General features: G+C 50.5%; 1 protein-coding gene across 5 annotated transcripts in view; it reads right to left on the bottom strand.

The window, feature by feature from the left end:
• Nucleotides 1–22505, bottom strand: part of ATXN10 (ataxin 10) — a 166410-nt gene that overhangs the window by 60643 nt on the left and 83262 nt on the right. The window contains exon 10 of one of the 5 annotated variants that reach the window (XM_053199512.1): nucleotides 11659–13456. The exons of the other annotated variants lie outside the window; for them this stretch is intronic. Coding sequence (XP_053055487.1) covers nucleotides 13421–13456 — 36 coding nt within the window. The 3' untranslated portion in view covers nucleotides 11659–13420. Of the gene's footprint in view, nucleotides 1–11658; nucleotides 13457–22505 lie in introns of those variants that run through there. 5 annotated transcript variants of the gene reach the window in all.

Genomic DNA, 22505 nt, shown 5'->3' with positions numbered 1-22505 from the left:
ACAAAGAGAGCCAGCTGATTTCTCACAAAGGTGCAAAAGCAATTCAGCAGATAAAGGACAGTCTTTCTCACCAACGGAGCTGAAACAATTGGTCATCCAGATGCAAAAAAAAAAAAACCCCAACCAGGACACGTGACCTAAACCTCACGCGTTACATACAAAGACCAACTCAAACGGAACACAGATCTAAACACAGAACATACAACTGTGAAGCTCTGAGGAGAAAACACACGAGGAAGCCTTTGCGATCTGGCACTAGGCAGAGTTCTTAGAATAATACTAAAGGCGTGATCCACAGAAGGAACAACTGACAAATCAAAGTCCATCAAAATTATAAAGCCCTTGCTCTGTCAAAAACACAGCCAAGGTGGGGCGCCTGGGTGGCTCAGTGACTTGAGCCTGCAACTTCAGCTCAGGTCATGACCTCACAGTTCGTGAGTTCGAGCCCCGTGGCGGGTCTGCTGCTGTCGGCGCAGAGCCCGCTTCGGATCCTCCGTCCCCCCCCCACCCCACCTCTGCCCCACTCATGCTCTTTCTCTCAAAAATAAGTAAGACATTAAAATAACAACAACAACCACCACACAACTAAGGAAGTAACAAAGCAAACCACAGACCGAGAGAAAACACCACAGATCACAAGTCCAACAAAGAAACCGTACCCAGAATATACGGAGAACCCTCTAAACTCAACAAGAAGACGACTCCGCTTCACGAGACACTTCAGAGAAGATACAAAGATGGCAAATAAAGCCCCTGGGAAAATGTTCACCAGCAATAACCATCAGGGAAACAAGCGAACGGGAGATCCCGCTACGCGCCTGTCGGAATGGTTCAAACACACAGCGGTGACGCCGCCAGGTGCTGGCGGGGATGCGCAAGAGCAGCAACTCCGCGGGCGGAGACGCAGACGCGCGCGGCTGCTCTGGAAGACGGGGCGGCGGCTTCTTACAAAATTAAACGTACGGGACCATACGATCCAGCGGTCCCGCACCTGGGTTTTCACCCTAGAGAAATGGGAACTTAAGCCCAAACGCGAGTGCTCACGGCTGCTTAATTTGTGACGGCCCAGAGCTGGAAGCCAGCCGAACGTTCCTCACCGGGCGAATGGACGAGGGAGCGGGGGTGCGTCCGCGCGATGCCACGCTACTCGCAGGAACAAGAAGTAACTTTGGATGACCTGGATGGCGCTCCAACATGCTATGATGAGCGAGGGGTCAGTCCCAAAATATTGCACATACTGTATGGTTCCATTTACATGAAGCCTTTGAAGAGATAAACCTAGTGGCAGAATGGAGATCACTGGTTGCTGGGGGTTACGATCGGGGAGAGGATGGGACACAGGATTTCTGGGGTGATGGAAAGGGTCTCCATCCTGATCGTGGCAGTGGTGGTGACAGGAATACATACACTAAGAGACCTGTATATTCCCCCCGAAAGTCATGTTCCTGTACGATGATTAAAAACAGGAAAAAAGAGGGGCGCCTGGGTGGCTGGGTCGGTGAAGCGTCTGACTTCGGCTCAGGTCATGATCTCGTGGTCTCTGAGTTCGAGCCCCGCGTTGGGCTCTGTGCTGACAGCTCGGAGCCCAGATCCTGCTTCGGATTCTTTGTTCTGTCTCTCTCTGCCCCTCCCCCGCTCATGCTCTGTCTCCCTTGGTCAAAAATAAACATTAAAATATATGTGTGTGTGTGTGCACACACACTAAAAACAGGAAAAAAGAGGCTCAGAAGATACAGAGCTCGAAGGGGAGGAAGGAAGACAGCCTCTGCCCGTTCCCAGATATGTCGGGGGCAGTCAGACCGGAAGAGTCCATCTGCGGGAGGAAGTCGCCACCAGGTCTCCTGGAATTTTCCGAGTGCCCTCCCTCCAGCAGAGCCTCTGTGCTCTCTCTTCTGCTAAGAAGGGCCCTCCTGTCAATCATGCAGAAAAGGCAGACCGTCCAGCATACCTATATGCTCTAGAAACTTCTTTAGCTCTGGTGAGAAGAAACAGAGGAGGGAAAGAAGCCTCTGGGAAGACCGTGGAAAAGGCAGAGACGCCTGTGGTCCCCTCAACTCGGGTGCCCTTGGGAGAGCTGCCGGGGTGGCTGGAATGGCCCACGGGGCCCTTCGGGGATCCAGAATCCTGAGAGGAAATGGGCGTGGCCCAGACAGGATGCAGCCATGAGTGCCCCGAAGAGAGGAGGGCCTCAGAGACTGTGGTTCCCCCGAAGGTGGCCAAGCTCTATGCCCGCAAACGAACGGGAAAGAGGCAGCTCTGGCGAGCCGGAACAGCTGACCTGGCGATTTCCCAGGCTGGCTCCTGTGTGGGAAGGTTGCTGCCTTCTTTTTCCAAGCCAACGGCTTCTGAAAGGCCACATGGGGAGCAGTGAGGGAAGCAGGGGTCATTCCCGGGCCACGTGATCCCAGCAAACAGCTCGCTGGCTAATGAGTCAAGGCAAGGGGTGCAAAGTGTGAGGCTGCTAGGTCCTGGCCCTTGGCTTCCCTCGGGTCACGAAGGCCTCTCTGACCCCGGGCCGGGCCTGGCAGCGGTGAGCTCGGAAGTGTCCGCGTCTGCCATCCCACGACGGGTCGCGCTTCAGCAGGTGTCTCTCCCACAAGGGCCACGTGCTCTGTACACGGTCCTTCCGCCTGGTCCACTCAGGGCCACCTCGGAACCCAGTCTGGCTCCCCTCCGGCTCAACCCCACAGCCCTCTGCAATGGTATTTATGTATTTGTGAGCTTGCCCCACGGTAAGAAATACATCTTATATGAAGCCTAATATACACATACGAGCCCCGACTCCTCCAGAAACATCCGGTCGCTCGTGCATTCACCACATACTGTCCCCGACCTCTTTCACGCCGTCTGTCCCACCTGGCCACAGTATTTATTACAACATGTGTCATTCTTGCTAACCAGTCGTGTGAACAAGGAAACACTGTCTCCTCCACCCTATCCTATCTCGTTTTAAAATGATTCTGGCTGTGACCAATGAAATTAGCTTAATATCCCATTAATGGGTTGCAATCTAGATTTAAAAAACTCTGCTTAAGATGGAATTCAAATAGATCTAGGGTTTTTGTTTTGTTTTGTTTTTTAATGTTTATTTGTTGACAGAGAGAGAGAGAGAGAGAGAGAGCAAGAGAGAGAATCCCAAGCAGGGGCTTGGGACCCCGACATAGGGCTCAATCCCACGAACCGTTGAAATCATGACCTGAGCCAAAACAGTCACATGCTTAACTGACTAAGCCACCCACGCACCCCAACAGATCCAGGTTTCAATCATACTTTGCCGGAACTGGTTCGGGCAAATTCCTCCTGTGACTCTGGTGCCCCCTCTGAACAACAGGGGTTCAGACTAGCAGACAGCCGAGGACAGGGCCCAGCGTACGGCAAGCTCTCAGGGAGCTGCAGCATTATTAGACCATAAACACTAAAATCCGCTCTCTTAGCTTTACCATCTGGGACACGGCCTGCTCTGTGAACCTGCATCTGGTATCCTCATTTAGAAATCTATTTATAGAGTGGCAAAACACTTCTGGCAAAGTTTACTTTTTACCCAACCAACATATGTATACCTTGTGTTCCATCCGAAAAATTTTCGTAACTTTTAAACTCCCCAACAGTTTTACAAAGTTTTTATTCAGATCAGGCTCCCGTACCGTGTACAGAGTACTCACTCATCAAGTACTGTCTGAGTACCTAGCAGGCACTGCACCAGGCTACTCGGGGAGACAAAATACAGGAGGCAGGGCTCCCGGCCGTCAGGTACTCAAGACCGGCTCCGCGGGCCTGTGACATCGGGCCTCGGTCTACCTTCCTTGACCAAGTCTATTCAAGCCAAACTGGGCCTGCTTTCTTTCTTTCTCTGTACTTCTGCTGCTCTAATTCCTGCTGAATACCCTCTTCATCGCCACAGCACTAACTGTTCCCTACCCTTCCTTGAGACCCGGTCCAGACCATCCCTTCTTGACCTCTGCTGGGGTATTTGTGGCCTTCTGTCCTAATCGTACAGAGAGAGGGTGACCGTCCCGTCCTTGATTCTCCCCATCAACCTGGTGCAGCGCCCTGCACCAACCAGAGCCTGGAACTATCTGTTGTCTCTGAACGTAACAACTCAAACGTGTATATTTGGGGACGGGCATCCATATGCACTACACGTGCTACTCTCTCAACGAAGCTTTCAGATTCCACGGTGGCTCCCCGGACCGAGAACTTTTGACCTAAGGTCAACGAAGAAGTAACTTTAAAAATTTTTACCTTTTTTTTTTTTTTTTTTTTAAATTTTGCATTTACTTTTATTTTTGAGAGAGAGAGAGAGAGAGAGAGAGAGAGAGCACAAGTGGGAGGAGGACAGAGAGAGAGGGAGACGCAGAATCCAAGGCAGGCTCCAGGCTCCGAGCCGTCAGCACAGAGCCCGACGCGGGGCTCCAACCCACCAAGGCGGGATCATGACCTGAGCTGAACTGAGACGCTCAACCAACTGAACTACCCAGGGGCCCCTAACCTTTTTTTCTAAATAGAAATTTCCAAACGTGCCACAAAGCAGAGACAGAAGTATAACAAGTACCCGTATACTCAACGCCCAGCTTCCAAAATTACCCATCATCAATCATTATCAATCTTGTTTCGCTTACTCTCCTCCCATGCATTTATTCTATTTAAAATAAATCTCAGATCAGTATATCTGATACCACCTTAACATATGGTATTACTTTGCTCTGTTAAGATTCACTACGATTCCTTGAGGCATCTGGGTGGCTCAATCAGTTAAGTGTTCAACTTCGGCTCAGGTCGTGATCTCGTGGTTCATGAGTTCAAGCCCTGCATCGGGCTCTGTGCTGACAGCTCGGAGCCTGGAGCCTGCTTTGGATCCTGTGTCTCCCTCTGTCTCTGCCCCTTCTCTGCTCATGTTCCGTCTCTCTCTCTCTCTCTCTCTCTCTCTCTCTCTCTCAAAAGTGAATGAACATTTCAAAACAAAAACAAACAAACAAAAAAAGCAGAACGGGACGCCTGGGTGGCTCAGTCGGTTAAGCGTCCGGCTGTTGGTTTCGGTTCAGGTCACGATCTCATGGTTTGTGAGTTAGTGCAGAGCCTGCTTGGGATTCTCTCTCTATCCCTCTCTCTCCGCCCCTCCCCTGCTCTCTCTCTCGGTCTCGCTCTCAAAAATAAATAAATAAAAACTTAAAAAAAAAAAAGATTAGCTATGATCTCTGAATAGTATCTAACAGCCAGTCCACGTTCAAACATCCCTGCCGCCTCAAAAGGGTCCTTCCACAATGGTGTGTTGACAGCCGCCCTCAAAGTCTATACACAGCTGTGACAGGCTTCCTTTAACTTGTTAAATTCTCCCCTCTGTTTTCAGGTCATCCATTACCGAAGAAGCCGTGTATCTCGCAGGTTTCCTCACCCTCTGGACTGGCTCACTGCTCTCTGAGGACGTCTTTACCTTGAGTCTCCACCACCTGCATTTTCTCTACACTGGTAGTGAAGGGCTAAAGGTTTGATTTGATCTCCATGATTTTAGCAGGAAAAGTTCACAGGGCATGCCGCACGTCCCACCGTCAGAAACTACGCCATCCAGTTTCTTCCAGGTCAGTGATTTATCAGTGGGTTCCGGTGCTGGGGCGTGACGTGCCACCCGTGACACAGCCCACACCACTGTGCACCCTAATGGCTTTCTGCATTGATGACGACAGTCATTGATGACGACAGCCCACATCCTAAGAGTTCTTTAAAACAGTGATTGTCCTATGACACGATTCCTTCTCCACTTGTTAGCTAGAATCCTTCCATGAAGAAGTGTCTCTCATCAGTTGTCTGCCCCGAAATACAGTTCAAACTTCCAGAAGAATGAATAATGACTCCTTAGTAATCTTCAAAAGCAATGGAGGAGAATTCTCGTGTTTTTAGTTAGCATGACACCTTACATCTTGCATTGTAAGCATACGGATTTTTGTGTAGCTGATGTCTTTCAGCCCACTACTCAAATTTTCTTTTTCATCCTCTGGCCAGTGGACAAACCTTCAAGCAGGCGCTCGTGACCTTGGGACACAGCTCCGGGGAGTCTGCGACAACTTCCCTGCACATTTACGAGTCCAAGGGACGTGTTCCCGATGTCCTGCCCCACCAAGAGCCAGCCATCCATCCAAGAAGCCTCGGTTCCTCTTAGAGAGAGAGGGTATTAAGAAAACACAACGTGGATGGTACAGGGGCTCGTTGGTATTAGTATTTCTCAGTGAAGAAAGCTAGGAACTACACACTTTCTGGAAGGAAAAATAACCAATCACGGATGTAAACTGCCTGTCCCAACTCAAACTTCAAGCCAGGGGTTTTTAAACTGCTTTTCTTCTATTTTTGTGTCTGTTTTATGCTGAAAATCTTGCTTCCTAACAGCACACACACGACTGCTTATTTTCTTTATCCTAAATGCAAAGTATGTGACACGCACACATGTGGAAGGACGTAAACAGGTGTGTGTGCAAGTACTTGCTTCAGAATAACAATAACAACACCGCTCCTGGAGGCAGAAGGTGGTCTACAATTTCTCTGTGGCGCTTTGGTCCCAGGATGTATCCCACTAAGTTATACAGTTAAAAGTCACTTCAGGGGCACCTGGGGGGCTCACTGGGTTAAGTGTCTAACTCTCGATTTCAGCTGAGGTCATAACCACGGTTCAGGAGTTCGAGCCCCACGTCAGGCTCTGTGCTGACAGCGTGGAGCCTGCTTGGGATCCTCTTCCCCGCCCCCCCCCCCCCCCCGTCTGCACCTCCCCCATTCGTGCTCTGTCTCTCAAAGTAAACAAACTTTAAAAAAAAAAGTCACTTCAAGTAACTCTTTCTGTGTTAGAGATTCCTTCCTACCCTCCTGCCCCCCTTGTTTCTCCTGCGGATGCATTTGTATCTGTTTTCTTTTTTATTTGTTCATTTCAGTAAAACACACACAGGGATTTGAAGCAAATCCCATACAACAAGGGACATGCAGGCAATTCTGCTTCCCATCCCTGCCTATTCTACCCCGTCCTCTTCAAGTTTTAAAAATTCGTCTTTACTTTTGCATGGCTTCTCTTTGAACACACACGGGGAGGGAAGTGTGCCCGTGCACATGCAGAGCCCTCCCCCCTCCCTCCCACCCCCCGTTACACAAGGCCGCAGTCTCAGCCTTCTGTGGCCGCTGTTCTCACAAAACACGTCCCTCACGTGACTCCACAGACTCTAAGAGGAGGACTTCGTGTATTTCTGTGATGCTGTAAATCTGTACGGATACTCCCTTCTGAGGGACATCTGGGCTGCTGCTAACTTCTCAGAATTCTGAATAACGGACGATTAGTGATCCTGAGCTCGTCTCTGGGATAGATTTCTAAAAGCAAGGCTGAGGAGTCCAAGAGGAAGTGCATATGCGCTCTGCCAGACGCCATCAAACCCCCAGCCACAGGGAGGTGCCAGGCGCGCGGCAGAGGCCCCACGGTCCTGCCGGCTGTGTGTCACACGGGTGTCCCACAGGAGTCACGCGGGTGAGACGCAGTGGCTCGGCCTGTGGTTTCACACGTCCAGGGTGGGGCGCTGTTTCACCGATTTGAGGGCCCTTTGCATTTATTTTTTCTGTAAATTTCCGTTCCAGTCTTAAGCCAGTTTTCTACAGGGCCACTGGTCTTTTCCTTCCGAATTTTCAGAAACCACGTATTACGGAGGTCGGCTTTCTGTTTGTGACCCAAGCTGTAACTATTTCCCCCATTTTGTCACTTATCGTTTTTCTCTGCTTATTCATTTTGTGCCACCTGAAGGGTTTTGTTTTTTAAGTACACTTAAATTTACCAAGATCTTCTCTACGGCTTTCAAACTGAGCTACACAGAAAGTCTTCCCAGCTCTCAGGGTATGAAGGAATTCAGTCCTGTTTTCTTCTGACATTTGCAGGGTCAGGTGTTTTAACACGCAGATTTCTGTCATTTGGAACTCAGCCAAACCCGTGCGCCATTTAAGGGATGGATCCAGTTTTATCAGAAGATAACGGATGTCCAGTTCTCCCTGACACCATTTATTAAACAGTCCTTCTTTCCCTCCAGTGACCTGAGACATCATCTTTAACATACGTGCAATTCCACAGAACCCTTGTATCTATTTCTGGAATTTTCTATCCCGTTCCACCAGTCTGCTCCTGCATATGCTAATGCCACACCGTGTTTAACTGTGGAAGCTTTACATTTTAGTATCTAATAGAATGATCTGTCATTTTACTTTTTCGGGGACTTTCCTGGCTGTCACTGCTCACTTACTCGTGTACATACGCCTTACAATCAACAGACCTAGCTCTAGGAAAAACCCGAGTGTTACTGAGATCACGTTAGATTTCTAAGGTATTTCGTAAGGAGAAATGGCACCTGCACGAAACGGGAGCCTCCCTGCCCCAAGCCCATGGCGTCAACAGGGGCCACTTTCATGCGGGACGCTTCCTTCCGGTCTCTACTCTAGTTATGAGAGTAACTGATATTCCGAACAGCAAGATGAAGGAATCTGCCAGGAAATAATTTATGTTGGAGGAGTGATTTATGACACAAGGGTTTTAAAGCATCCGCACTGCAGATCTGAGTAACCCCAGAGGGACGGACTTGGCAGTGCTGGGGAGCACGTGGAGGCCGGGGAAGCCACAATCCCAGGAGCAGCCTCTAGGGCAACTTCTTGCAATCCAAAGCTGGGTTTAGAGGAGTTAAACCGCTCCCCAAATCCTGGAAGATGAACTCCCGCACGGCTGAGTTACCCTCACCGCACCGCTACTGACAAAGCTAGGCGCTACTGAGAGCCCACGGCGCTTCCCCAGCTCTCGGCTTCCCTCCCGCCGGCTCCCAGACCTGCCTCCTTCTCCACGTTTCTATGGTATGTGCGCATTCCTCCGAGGGTCAGCTGCAACCTGCTGGCTGCGCTCGGTCACCCCGGGTCACCCCGGCACTAAGGCAAACAGGTCTCCGGCTGCTGTTCTGAGAGGCAGCGCTCCTGGGGCGCCCTGGGGGCGGGAAGGTAATCTCCTGACCCCCACGCTCTTTCTACCGGACCTCACATTGCTTCCCTATCAGCACTGACTCTACATTTCCTGAAAGGGTTTTTATCATCCAGAAAAAAAGAGAATTTATCAGGTGGTCATTTACACTGCAAAAAACCAGGATTACTGGAAACAATGGCTGTTGAGAGAATTAACCGGTAAGTGAACAGCATGAACTAAGGATGCGAGGCTCATCCCAGTCAAAGCCCAGCGACGTTTAACATGGGCAGGAATTTCTCTAGTCGCTGATCCACTCGTACAAGGGGCTGCCATTCTCGCTGTTTGACTCTGACCCAGAGTAGGTGAGGAGCGGACGTATCTGTGAATTTCAAGAACGACACAGCTTTACTAAATATGTGTGTGGTTTTGGAGTTTTGTTGTTTGTTTCATCCGGGGAGTCTCATTTGAACACAGTTTTGGGTAAATTCTTTGGTTGCTTAAGAGACTATTTGGTGGCTCTTCACCAAAGCATGAAAGGATTTGATACCAAAAACGAGAAAAAAACCCTATCTTAGCTTGTGTCTTGGCTTAAATCTACCCACAAAGGACAATGGGGGAAAAGTCAACAGAACCACCCCTGGTGAAAGACAGGAGGATAAGAGTGAGTCAGCCCGTGAAGCCTGGAGAGCCGGGCAAAACGAACTGGGTTAGCCAGAGGCAAAGCTGATGCCTTCTGGGAGCTCAGACCCTCAAGGACACACGGAGGAGGGCAGAGCCGCCGTGGACGCGGTATGTGCGAGAAGCCCTTCTGCCAACTGCCAGCTCGTGCCCCAACATGGTGCCCACCGGCTGAGAGGGACTGATCCACAACTCTAGCAGCAGCAGGCGAAGGTGCTGGTAGGGATGGGGCTGGGGGTGTGAACTTGGCCGTCCTCACGTGGAAGGGGGAAGGGAAAGAGGACGCGGTGCAGACCATTTTGATTTGGAAACGTGGCCAGCTTCTGAGGTCAAGTTCACGTGCTTCAGGATTACACAAAGCGAGAGCGATATGGGTCATCTGAGGACTGGAGGAAGAGATTCTAGTGCCTGGAATCAAAGGTAAGTGCAAAGGCCACCACTGGGAAGGCTCGAGGAAGCTGGGTGGACACGTTCGGGGGCGGAGTTCATGACACAGGTATTCCAACAGGTCTCCAATGTCACCGTGCAGCTTGAGAAAAGAAGCAAGGGGAGCCTGGAAAATACGGTGGGAGCAAAAAGTGGTCAAAGACCCAACACGATGGGCATCTCATGCCCCGCGAGACTCCTTACAAACACTTCCCCATTTTGTCGGTCTGCACGTGGAGGCCACTTATGTCTGGTGCCGTTCTAGGCACCGGAGCAGCAAAGGGAAACCGGGTCCCCGCCCGCCCTCCCTGCCCCCACATCCTGGGTCGCAGGGTCCCTGCCCATCCTCCCTGCCCTTACAATCAAGGAACGAAGTGGGGGTGGGGAGCAGACAAATACAAAACACAGCCCATAAATGCACAGAATGACAGATGGCAGGAAATATGCCAGGAAAGAGCGGCGAGTGCCAAAGGAACAGGGGAGGAGGGGGTTGGGGGCGGGGGGGCTAGAGTTTCAAGGGAGGAGGGGTAGGAAGGCCTCCGATAAGATGAGCCCAAACCTGAAGGAATGAGGGAGCAAGAATCCGGCAGAGAGAAACGTACACGAGGCTCTGGGCGGGAGCGAAGGGCAGGCAGCAGGGCCGCCGACGTGTCGGAGCAAAGTGGACACGAGGCATGAGGTCCAAATTCCTCAGCTGATAACTCAAAGGCCTCCTATAATCCTGACCAGACCTCTGTTGCCGCCCTCTCTCTCGGGAGCCCTCCAAAAGAAAAGCTCTTTTCCAGCCGGTTACCTCTTGTCCTCCCGGGGACACAAGAGGCCCATCCCGCCACCTCACTCCTGTGCGGACCTTTCTCCGGCTTGCAAATGCTCTCCCGCCATCTTCCAGCCCCCTCCAGGATATTCTGTCCGGCGTCAACCGGCCCCTGCCGCTGAGGGTTACCAGGTCAGCGGGGACAGGGAGGGCTGGCCACAGGCAGGGGGTCACCTTCCAGACTTCCTTCTACACTAGCGTGCTACAATCACGACCTCCTGCTGCAGGTAACGACACCCTGTTTACTTGGTGCGAGAGCGGCCACGACCCGCACGAGCGCTTCTGAAATTTACTGGACACTCAAACCAGCCGGGGATCTTGTTCACGTGCGGGCTCTCATTCGACAGGTCTGAGGTGGAGATTTCGCGTTTCGGACAAGGCCCCAGGGGAGGCTTCCGTTTGGGTCCAGGGGCCACAACTCTTGAGCGGTCAGGGACCTATGACAAGGATGGAAACTGAGCCAAGAGAAGCCATGCAACCATTCTCACTCAGGATCTGGGACCAAGACACGGGGACCGCGTCTGGCAGCGAGCGGCAGGATGCGTGAGGAGTCAGAAGGTGCGGCTAGGTGGCCTCCGAGGGGGCAGGGGGCAGCTGCGGCTTCTCATGGCTTCAGAGCTCCCTGAGGTCAGAGAGGCCCTTCAGCCCCTGCCCTAGGGTTCCTTGTCCTCACCGTATCCTCACAATACACACTCTGGCTCAGCTCTTCCCCGGCTGCATGAGAGCAGCTAGAAAGAGCCTGGACCAGACCCAGTCGGGCAGGACTGCGGGGGTGGGCGTGGGGTGTACATCCAGGAAGGCCCAGCAAGTCCAAGGGCACATATCTGATTACAGTCGAGCCAGTCAGGGTGAGAATACCATTTTACTAAAGAACGATACAGTTCAGAGACACATTCAAAGATGTCACCAAGTGTGTGTACGATCAACAATATTAAGCGAAGAAGATGTAGTAGTCAAAGGATCCTGCACCCGACTGGAATGGTCTGCTTTATCCGTCACCTATTATTGCGAAGGTAAGTAAGAAACAGTCACCCCTCTGGTTGGCAGGGGAGAGGCATCCATGAAGGTGTGAGGGCCTATTCTGAGCCAGACCCTCCATCAGGCCGGATGCACACGCACACGCACGCACACACACGCACGCACACACACACGCTAGTAGGTAACTGCCCCTCAAGAAATACAGACCAGTCAAGGGAGACATCCGAGGGGGAAAGGGTTACAAAAGCAGCTTCAGAAATGCCATGACCAAAGCCAGCACAGACAGAAGGAATTAATTTACAACCCCCCCCCCCCCGCCAATAACTTCAAGCCTCTATTTCTGTAATTGTTATGAGTACAATATCATTTTGATGACTGATTTTCGTTGTTCAGCTCATTTAAACCATAAAGCAAAGTAAAAACATAGGTTTAAATAGGAAATTGTTTAAGGATCAGAAATCCCTGGGAGTCAGAAGGCAAAGGCTCACCTGGTCCATTCACCTGCTGAAAATTAGTACCGCACCTGCAACATCCCAGACAGATGTGGTTTTTTAAAAAAACAAATTAAACTTTAATCCATTTAAGTACCATTTCAACCCCACTGCTCTTAAACCAGCCTCCTCTGTTTTAGCCAACATTTGAAAAATACCTCTACGACAACCTAATTTTTTTCAACTTTAATTAGAGACCATTTAGACGACCAACCAACTTCTGCCATTCCCTGGGGTGTAGCTTAGAACAGATTTTTGTGTAATCACTAATAATGACTATGCAAAAGCAGGGAAGAAGTAGATGATAAAAGGCTTGTATAAAACGTCTTATTCGCTGCATTTGCAAGTTCCATAAGAAGGAAAAAGATGTTTCCTAGCACAAACTGTATCACAAGCCTGCACCACAGTTAACTTTCACTTTTAAAAGGAGTTTATACCTCTTATAGTACAATTGCATCAATTACTGCTTTTCCAACCTTCCTATAAAGGGGAGAAGGGAATGAAAAAGCAGATAGATACGCCAGTAAGCAAGAGCTTGGAGGAGTTTCACGGTTCGAGAACAGTCGTATTTGGAAATCTTCATTCGTTAGAGCGGCCGGAGCACTCACGCAGGTGCCCAGGAGTGAGGAGAAGCCCCGCCATATTCCAGATGGTACTTCAACGGCAGCTCAAACTGCCGAGGCGGTCCTGGCCACGGTCAGGCCTCTACGAGCCGCTCGCTCACTTCTCCCCACGGCTGGTCCGCCAAGAGCCATGTCCCCAGCAGCCCTGCCTCTCTGGGCTTCTTCCTGCCAGGTCCCTTCATGTCCTGTCTTCTCTTCGTGCCCCAATCAGGCTTCCCTCCACTCCAGATGCCCGTGGCCAAAGTCTAACTGCCTTCTCCTCCCCAGGATGGGATGGGGGAGTCCTCCTGTCCCAGTCCCTTCCACACTGACCCTCACACCAGCTGGGATAGGTTAATCTGTCCTGTGGGAACCAATACACCCCACCCCACCCCACCCCAATCCAAGCAGCCTAAATAACAAAGTCTCTCTTACTCATGTCTCTCAACAGCTGTGTGGTCCTGGGCACAGATACTTAACTTCTCTGGCCCTCAGTGTTGTTTGCTGTCATCTGCAAAATGGGAAAAACAGCATCAGGAAACACAAATGAGTTAAGAGCTGAGTACCGAGACCTGCCTGGCACTTAGCAAGCACTCGGTAACCAAGGGGCAACTCCTTTTACTACCGCTACTGTTATTCCGGGGAAGCTTCCACTGATGCCCCAACTCTTGATGCTTACACCCCCCTTCGCTAGGATACCTGTCCGTTTAACCGCCTCCACCCCACCCTGGATCATAAGCTACTCAAGAATGAAACTGCACCCGACTGGGTCTTGGAACCCAGAGTTGAAGAGAGTCTGGCACAGGGCAGACACTCAGTAGGTGCTTGCTGAGCTGAAGGGAAGAATTAGAACAACCATCCCCGATGTCTGAGTAAACCCTACACGTGCTGAGTATAGTGCGGACGACTCTAACGAAGACACGTTCCCAGGGGGACCTGGCCTACAAGAAATCTACCTAAAAGCTCATGCCGAGGGTCCAGAACATCATCAGGAGACGGGAAAGACTACTGCTCCGGGGGCCCTGAACTGGGCCCCGGCGTGTGCCAGGACGCCAGAGGTGGGCCACTGCTCGCAGTGAGGTGTAAATAAAGGAAAGTGGACGCTTAGCACGAGTCTATGTCCCCACAGGAGAAGAATGCAGCCCAGGACTCCGGCCTGCTCCCCATTCCTTACTTGGGGCACGATGCTGTACTGGCACCCAGAAGCCAGCCTCGACATGGCAGAACCTTCTGAGGTGATGAAAACGTCCTGTCCACGCTGACTGGGGTGACAGTTACACGGGTGTATACGTTTGTCGACACTTACAGAATCATTCATTAAAAATCTGTGCATTTTTTGGTGCCTGAATGAGAGAGAGAGAGAGAGAGAGAGAGAGAGAGGAGGCCACGACTAACTGTTCTACCCACCCCTCTGTCTTCCTTAGCTGCCAAGAAGGAGAGAGACGGAGGGAGGGAAAAATTTATGAACAGTCAGGTGAACCCGGCGTCTGCTGACAACATCATTAAACACTTATCCCGAAAGTTTGTGCAGCGTCAACGCCCTCGGGAAGCCCTTCTTCCTTCAAGGTTGGGAGCCACGAGAAGAACGGGGACTTCTCTGCCCTGCCCGTCTGTCCCCAGCCACGCAGTACCGGCCTCTTACGTCTATCATGAAGACAGTACTTCTCAGACAGCACGGTAATCTTTTCCTTTTCGGCACCCTCCTCTAGGTGCATGTCCCTCCAGGGCTAGGACCACCTCTCTCCCGTCCTTCCGCCCTGGCACTTGAGCACAACGTTTGGCACACGGTACACTCTTAACAAATATTCGTTTCTCTGGCGCTATGTTTTTCGGATTCCCTTCAAAGATATGAGATACGCTGCCCTTAGATAAAAACGTTACTTCTAAGTAAGAATAATGTCTAAATTACATTAAATCTTGGTAACCCTGTAAAGATTTAATCCCTTCGTTTTTGGGTATGTACGAATCCTACTGTCATGATTTATAAGTCCATAAAAGCCATATATTTAGTGGGCAGAAGAGACAGTGAGCCTGGAATGCATAACACAGCACTAGAATTCTTGCTATAAAGATTACTGATGCCTCGGGCTTTTAACAAACGAGATGTCACATGAAGCTGTACGAGGAGCCTGCCTAAATATAACACATTACACACTGCTCTATCAATTCCACTTTAAATCACAGCTCCTGGCGCTCTGCTGAGCGTGTAGGCATGCGTGCATGCGCAGGCACACAGGCCAGTGTGCGTTTCAATTAACGCCTGGCAACCTAAAACAACATCTTAAAGATAACCAACCATCAGCGCGCAAAACACCGCACTGACGAAGAATCCCCAAAGCCGTGGACGGGCACACGTCAGAGGCGATCCTGCAATCAGGCGTGACAGTCCACGGACAACTTCGGTTTTTCAAAACCAGTCGCTTGAATCTAAAGTTCTGAACCAGAAACAATGACGTACGACACTACAGCAGGTGAATCTCAAGCCACGGATCTGTCGTTTCACCCACCGAGCTTGTACACGGATCCAAAATGGCCAGAAAGCCCGTGGCGCCACACGGAGGCACCGATGACGGTCCGCGCTCCCCGGCTCCTGACAACAGCACTACCAGGGAGGCCACAGACCAACTTCCCAGGGGAGGGCAGGGGGCAGGGGGGACAGCTGGGAGCCTGGGAGCGCAGGGTGACAGGGCTGAGGGTCCGTGGAAGCAGCACCGGGGCCCCGGACCGCCACACGAGCCTTCCTGCGGCCACGTTCCGGCGACAGGGCCGAGTCACTCTCGGCCATCCCAACGTGGGAGCGTTAACTGTAATCTGAGTCTGTGCATCTCCGCACAAAAGCTGAACTCTGTGTTTCCTCTTCTGCAAATTGAAATAAAACCAATAAACAGCGTACACAGAAGTCTAATAAATGCCACTTTAGTGACTACGTCAGATACGGGGAAAGCGTTATCAGTGCTTAACTTCCTGATAAAGCCAAGCTGAATGGTTTAGAAAAACTACCCAGAAGGCGGAGAACACTGAAAGGCAAATGAAGTGCCAACTGAGAATTTGAGTCAAAACTTTGGTAACTAAAATTCCAAAACAATTTGACCCATAAGGTTAGTATCCACGAAACTCCCCGAGTCCTCTGTGTATGTGGAAAAGAACACGTTTTGTCCTCCCCGTATTTACCAGTGCTGTGCTAAGGTTTCTTGTAAAACTGCTAGAAATGATTTTTCGAGATGAGAAACAAATCTGTCTTGAGCGGAGTCCAGAAAGGACCCATCTCCTTCTCCAAGCGCCGAATGAAACGTCCACTCCTCCCTTTTGCGGCGCACCCCTCGGGGACCCCAGGGCTGGGCCAGGGCTCGGGGCGGCTGGAGGGCGCACCTCCGCGCGGCTGCCCGCGCCCGCCGTTTAGCAGGGCAGCCGGTACTGCCCCTCACTGCACTGAAGCGCTGACATATTTTTTTGTTTTGCTTTGTTTTTGGTTAGGGGAGGGAGGAGGATGTAGCCCCAGAGTTGCCAGGGCTGAAATTCCAGCAGGCGGGAGACACGCCCTCCCCTCCGCTCCCAGAGGCCTGCCAGTCGGATTCTTCCTGTCAACACCCCCGCCGCCCACCTCCCGGCTCAGACTTCCCGGCCCTCCTCCTCCACACCCCCAGCCCCCAGGCTGTCCGTTCTGGAGCTGCAGGTGCAGACCCAGAGTCACTCCTCGCCCCAGAGAGAAGGAGGAGGAGGAGGAGGGTGTGATCTGCTTCGGAAAACATCTCAAACTGTGTCTGTCCTCTTAGTTACAGTCCTCACCCTGGCTCCCTCCTCCTCCACGGTCACGCACCGTCCCGTGGGATTAAACACACAGAACTTCAGCCCCGGCGGCCCTCGGGCCCCAACTCTGCCGTGGAAAGGACCTACTTTGAAAGTTTCCCGCTGGATTTCTCCAGTGTGTAAATTCAACACTCTCACTACATCACACCCAGAAATTAGTCTCACGCTAAAGCAATTATTCAAATGTCCAAGAGTAACATGAGCTAAGTGCGGCTTGGGGAAGGATCTGTAACGTAAGATGTACAATAATACAAACACTTCAACCTGAAAAGGACAATCACTCCCCACCACACACACAAGGAAGCTCTGGGTGAGGCCCCTCCGCTTGGTCTCCTGCCCTTCTCGGAGAGCGGCCCCTGTGCCCGAGGGCCTCCTCAGGTAACATCAAACAAAAACTGGAAAGACCTTTTAAGAAGCTCATCATAGATGCTGCTTAGCTATTTTCTTTTAATGCTAATAGTTGGATTTTTCTTTAAATGATTAAACAACACACATTCTCTTTGCCTGGGTGTGTGTGTGTGTGTGTGTGTGTGTGTGTGTGTGTGTGTATTATGTATTAGCAGATAAAAGTTTCTTTAATCAAGACCTCTTTTTTTGAAATGTCAGTCTTTCAAAGCTTAAAAATCGTCTGGGTGAGCAAAGACAATCCTATTTTAAACTTAATTCACAAAAAACTGACTCTTGCACTGAAAGACTGATACTGGGTATTCTGTGTGCATTCACAGAAACCGACTCCGGGGTCATACAGAGAAACTGGAAGAATCATGTCTTCGGCTCACAATGTCCCCAGCGGACAACCATCCCAGAGACCCAGTCGACAATGAGTCTAGGCCAAACACGGATAGGAGAGCGGGCAGCTGGGAGGCGGAGTGGCCGGCTCCAGAGCCTGGGTCTGAAGCCGGGCTGCCCGGATTCTTACGTGGCTCTACTGCTGACTCACTACGTGTGACCCTGCGAAAGTTCGGGAACCCCGGTAGGCCTCCGTTTACAAATCTGTGGGGCAGGGATGATGATATACCCTACTCCAGGAAACATCACGAGGATAAATGCACAGACAGTTGTAAGGGGCTGACGAGGCATCTCCGGCCCAGCGGGCACCACACTTGCTCCTAATACTGTCACTGCTGCTGTTTCTCATTTTAGAAGTAACTTATTTTCCAGGGTCCTGAACAGGGCTTAAAATTTTATTTTTCCAATCGAAGTAAGCGGCCAAGGCAACTAATGACTTTTCTCCAAAAGAAAATGTAGGTGTCCAAGTTATTATCATTAAATAATAGACCATCGTCTATTGGCACAGACCATCGTGACAGACCACAGAAGCTAAGCGTGGGCTGTCCTCACCATCAGGGGAAAGACGGCAACGCGTCGCACAGATACGCGGGAGACCGAGGCGGCTCTCAAGTGTTTCCCCTCTAAGGCGCCTTTGCCTTTTAACACAAATGTGAGCTACGAGAAGCAAAGGGTTAATAGTGGGACACCGAGCATGATGAAACACAGAGGGAAGACAGAGGCGTCCTGAGAACCAGGGCCCCTCCTTGCCCAGGTGAGAGGTGGCTCTTCGCAGATACCGGCAGCTCCATACAGGCACGAGAATTCCCGAAGCTGACCTGGAAGGCTTAGAGGGCTAACCTGATGAGCAGGGACCAGAGGGTCCTCCTTCCCAGGCCTTGCACCCAAGAGAGAGCCGGTAGGTTGGGGGGGGGGGGGGGGGGGGGCGACAGCGACCATCTACACGCAGCTCAGGCGGAAAAGCACCTTAGCTTTTTCCCTGTCTCGGCTCCCATTCGCGGGGGCGGCCTGCTCACGGGCCGGCCCGAGACAGGCCGAGGCCCTGCTCCGAGAGCTTCGGGGAACCGAGCCAGCACTGAGATCGACGCTGTCGGGAGCCGGGCCTACCCCACCACGCTGAGCCTGGAGAGGCGGACCGACTCGGTGAACACGGCTGTGGAATTGGACGGGATGAAATAAAGCACGCGTCTAGAACGCCACGCTCGAGTCTACACAGGAGGCACTCCGAGAAGGCAGTCAGAATGTTATCACCACTGGGGCCGGCCCCCGGGGGGCTCAGTCAGTCTGACTGAGGCAAGTGGCCCTCAGAGGGCAGTGACCAGGAATGAAAACCCCCAGTGCAGAATGAGGCCCCACCACAGGCTGAAAACTCTGTCTGCTCATTTAATGAGGCTTGTAGTTTGCCCGGAGATCTGGTCGGGGTGGGATGGGGCCACTTCCACAGGCAGGTGCCGGGTCCACACTGCTGGTGTGCCACTGGAACCCCTGGTCAAGAAATAACAATACGGAAACCGGTGAGACGTGGGATCTGTGGACCCTCGAGGGCCCTAGGAGACGGGAAGCAGAAGCAGACTCCTCTGTGAACAAGCGCACGACCCAGGGGACCACGAGGAATCCCTGCGGGCAAACCACAGGGAGGGAGACGGAAGGAAGAGGAGGGGAGAGGAGTTGGGGAAGGGGGGTGACAAATGAGAAAATTCTACCCCGAGGGCTAGAAATAATAACACAACGTGAAAGAGGGAAGAAGTTCGGCAAAAGATAAAACACACACAGAACACAAAGAAGGAATATGTGGGTGTGAAGGAGACCCAAAACCATTTTCAGAGCTGAAAGATATTTCAATAAATTTACGAGGACATACAATTCCTCCAGCGGAGTTCAGGGCCCGTCGGCGTGGCCCACAGAACCCCCATGGCCCGCCGCTCTGTCACCTCCGCACCCCCACCCCCCACCCCTCAGGTCCCAGCAAAGGCCCAAGGCAGAGGGTCCCACCCACCTGCCCGGTTGCTCCTAATTCTTCCCTGAAGGCCGAGATCCTGGAGGCCCTTCAGGAAGCTCCAAGGTGAGCCACTTGTACGAAGCCTTTATGGCATTTCTCCTACTCAGTCGGAATACTTTTCGCACACCACTTGCTCTGCTCTACTGGAACGATCTGTTTTTACACCTGTCTCCCCCTTTACACTGTGCATTCCTTGGGAGTAAGCACCAGGCCAAATCCGTTTCTGCACTCCCAGTGTCTGGAGCGCTGGCTGGTACACAGCATATGGCAGGCACGTATTTGTTGAGCTGAACTAAAAGCTCTTGCCCCTACGCCAAATAGCATGTTCGCTCGTACTTGGGAACTCAGAATTATTCCCGACTTCACTCTTGACTGCAACACAGCAGCAGATTTAAATTCAAACTAAAATCCACAGCTTGGGACTAAATATCATTCCTGGTCCACTAGAATGTAATGGGTATGAAATTAAATTCTATCGGGACAAGACAAGCAACAGGCTTTTAAAAAGGGGTGGAGGGCGCAGTCCGATCGTGACTTCAAGCGCTGACGAAAACAAGGCCATTATAGGAACGTGGCTTTGATCCTCTTTTTAGTTGCTGCCAGGGGGGAAAGAAAAAAAAGAAGAAGCAAAATATGGTAAGGATCAAAACTGTGTTAGATGCGTGACAGACAGTTCCACTCTAGCCTTTGAAAAAAATGGGAGACTCTCCAATATTTGAAAGAGCGCTTTTCTCAATGAAGGAGAGCCTGGGGAGATACAGAGAGATTTCACAATGTCAAAGTACTCCGATCCACACTAGGTTGGGGTATGTACTAGAAAGCTTGGATACTTGAGCATTCAGCAGATGCTAACGGACCCAAAACAGAACACCTGACAATAAAGGGTAAATTCAAATTCCTATTCCTTTCAAGGGGGGGAAAAAAAGAAGTTTAACACACTAGAAGAATCATCTTTATATTTTCTTCTCTCTCTCTCACTCCCCCTCACACTCTCTCTCTCACACACACACACACACACACACACATACACACACACCCCTACCACCTCCATCCCCACTATTATTCGTTAGCAAAATATCCACGTTGTATGCTAACGTTTTGCTTATTAGAATCTTTCAATTAAAAATATAATTGAAATTGTAACTGTTAAAGCCCCCAGACCTCGGCCAGGGAGTGGGGGTCAAGATGCCGTCCCTACCGTGGAAAGTAGAATGAAGAACTATTTCAGTCACCAATGAACGAAGTACATTCTCTTATCAGGAACTCTAGACATGCATCCCTTTCCTTTTTGAATAGCACCTTCTCGTTATTAGGAAAGAAATTCACATTCACTGTAAGACTACGAACAAGTATACAGGAAAAAATGAAACCCACCCTAACTTTACCAACCGGAGACAGCTGTAGTCTATCTGTGCGGGATCCATTTGTTATGCGTATATGTATCCGTGCCTCTAAAGTACGCTTACAACACAGATACACATGAACGCGTGGCTCCTCAGATACAGTATTGTGTCCTGTGCTGAATTCCCACCGAGCATGTTATCCTGAGCACTGACTGTTTCAAGAGAATAAATGTTCTCTGAAAACATGATTTTTATTGGCTGCGTATCACATTACCGTAATTTACTTAAACATCTCCAATTATGGAAAAGTTGGTAACACCAATACAGCTGGCCTTGACTAAAGGCTTATCACATGTCCTAAACGGATTATCTAACCCTCACAGCCACCCTTTGCCATGACTCCATTTTGGGTTGAGTAAACTGAGTCACAGACAGGATGAATAATTTGCTCACGATCAGCCATGTACTATCTATCTAGCCCAACTCAGACAGGAGCTCCACGCCCGAGTTCCTCCCTTATTTACAGTCCTATCTATGCTAATCTTCATTATTCCTGCTCCATAAAATATCCCTGGTTATTCTGACAAGTTAATTATGTGCTGTTCCAGATTCCCATGATTTCTATCCGGAACACTTTATTCCTTAATCGACACAACTTTGTCTCAGTGTTTCCTCCAGGTAAGTTTAGCCTTTTTCAAATAGTTAACAAGCTCCCTCTCCTCTCTGGTCACATGGGGCCTTCTCCCCTCTCGGGGTCTGCTTCCAAAGTATATGCTCTGTTCCACCAACCTATAAGCTCTGGACATTGTTGATTATTTTAGCTGCAAAGTATGTTTATTTTGGGGGCACCTGGGTGGCTCAGTCGGTTGAGTGTCTGACTTCGGCTCAGGTCATGATCTCGCGGTTCGTGGGTTCGAGCCCTGCGTCAGGCTCTGTGTTGACAGTTGGGAGCCTGAAGCCTGCTTCGGATTCTGTGTCTCCCTCTCTCTCTCTGCCCCTCCCCTGCTCAGGCAAAATAAACATTAAAAAAATATTTTTTTAAAGTATATCTTAATATTGCTAAAATAATTCTCTAATTCTTTTCACATTTTTTTGGTCAAAATTCTGGGATTTTTTTCCCCTTTAGTGGGGATATAATTGGCCTACCAATAAATAGATAAAGCAGTGTAAAAACAGTACCAAACAGTATCTTTACAATATCCCCACATTTCCACCCAGGAACACGGTACTTGTCTCAGTTTACGTGGCTAGTTTTCGGTCACCTAAAGTCTCAGCTATTTCTTGTTATGGATACTGTGAAATAATTGTTTTTACCGTGAAACATGAATCCGTTTAAAATCCCTGTTGTCTAGAAACTGATCAGAGGGCACAGTAAAGAAAACGGAGTGGCAGTTAAGAAAATCGGATTCCAGGCTTTTACAAACTGCTGAGTCACCACAGACAAATACTTGCCCGATGACTTCCTTTCGGTACGTGGGAGATGGATCAATCATGCTTCTCCGAATATGCACGTCCCAGGAACATAGGTCTCTACGCTAACCTCCAAGAAGTCACGTACTCCTGGGGCACTTCAGACAACAAAGAAAACGGTTCGGCCAGAACCAAGGAACATGACCGCTGTC

Source organism: Acinonyx jubatus, chromosome B4 (assembly GCF_027475565.1).
Source record: "Acinonyx jubatus isolate Ajub_Pintada_27869175 chromosome B4, VMU_Ajub_asm_v1.0, whole genome shotgun sequence".
Taxonomy (NCBI): Eukaryota; Metazoa; Chordata; class Mammalia; order Carnivora; family Felidae; genus Acinonyx; species Acinonyx jubatus.
The sequence above is the reverse complement of the archived record's forward strand: the minus strand, read 5'-3'. Positions and strand labels throughout refer to the sequence as shown.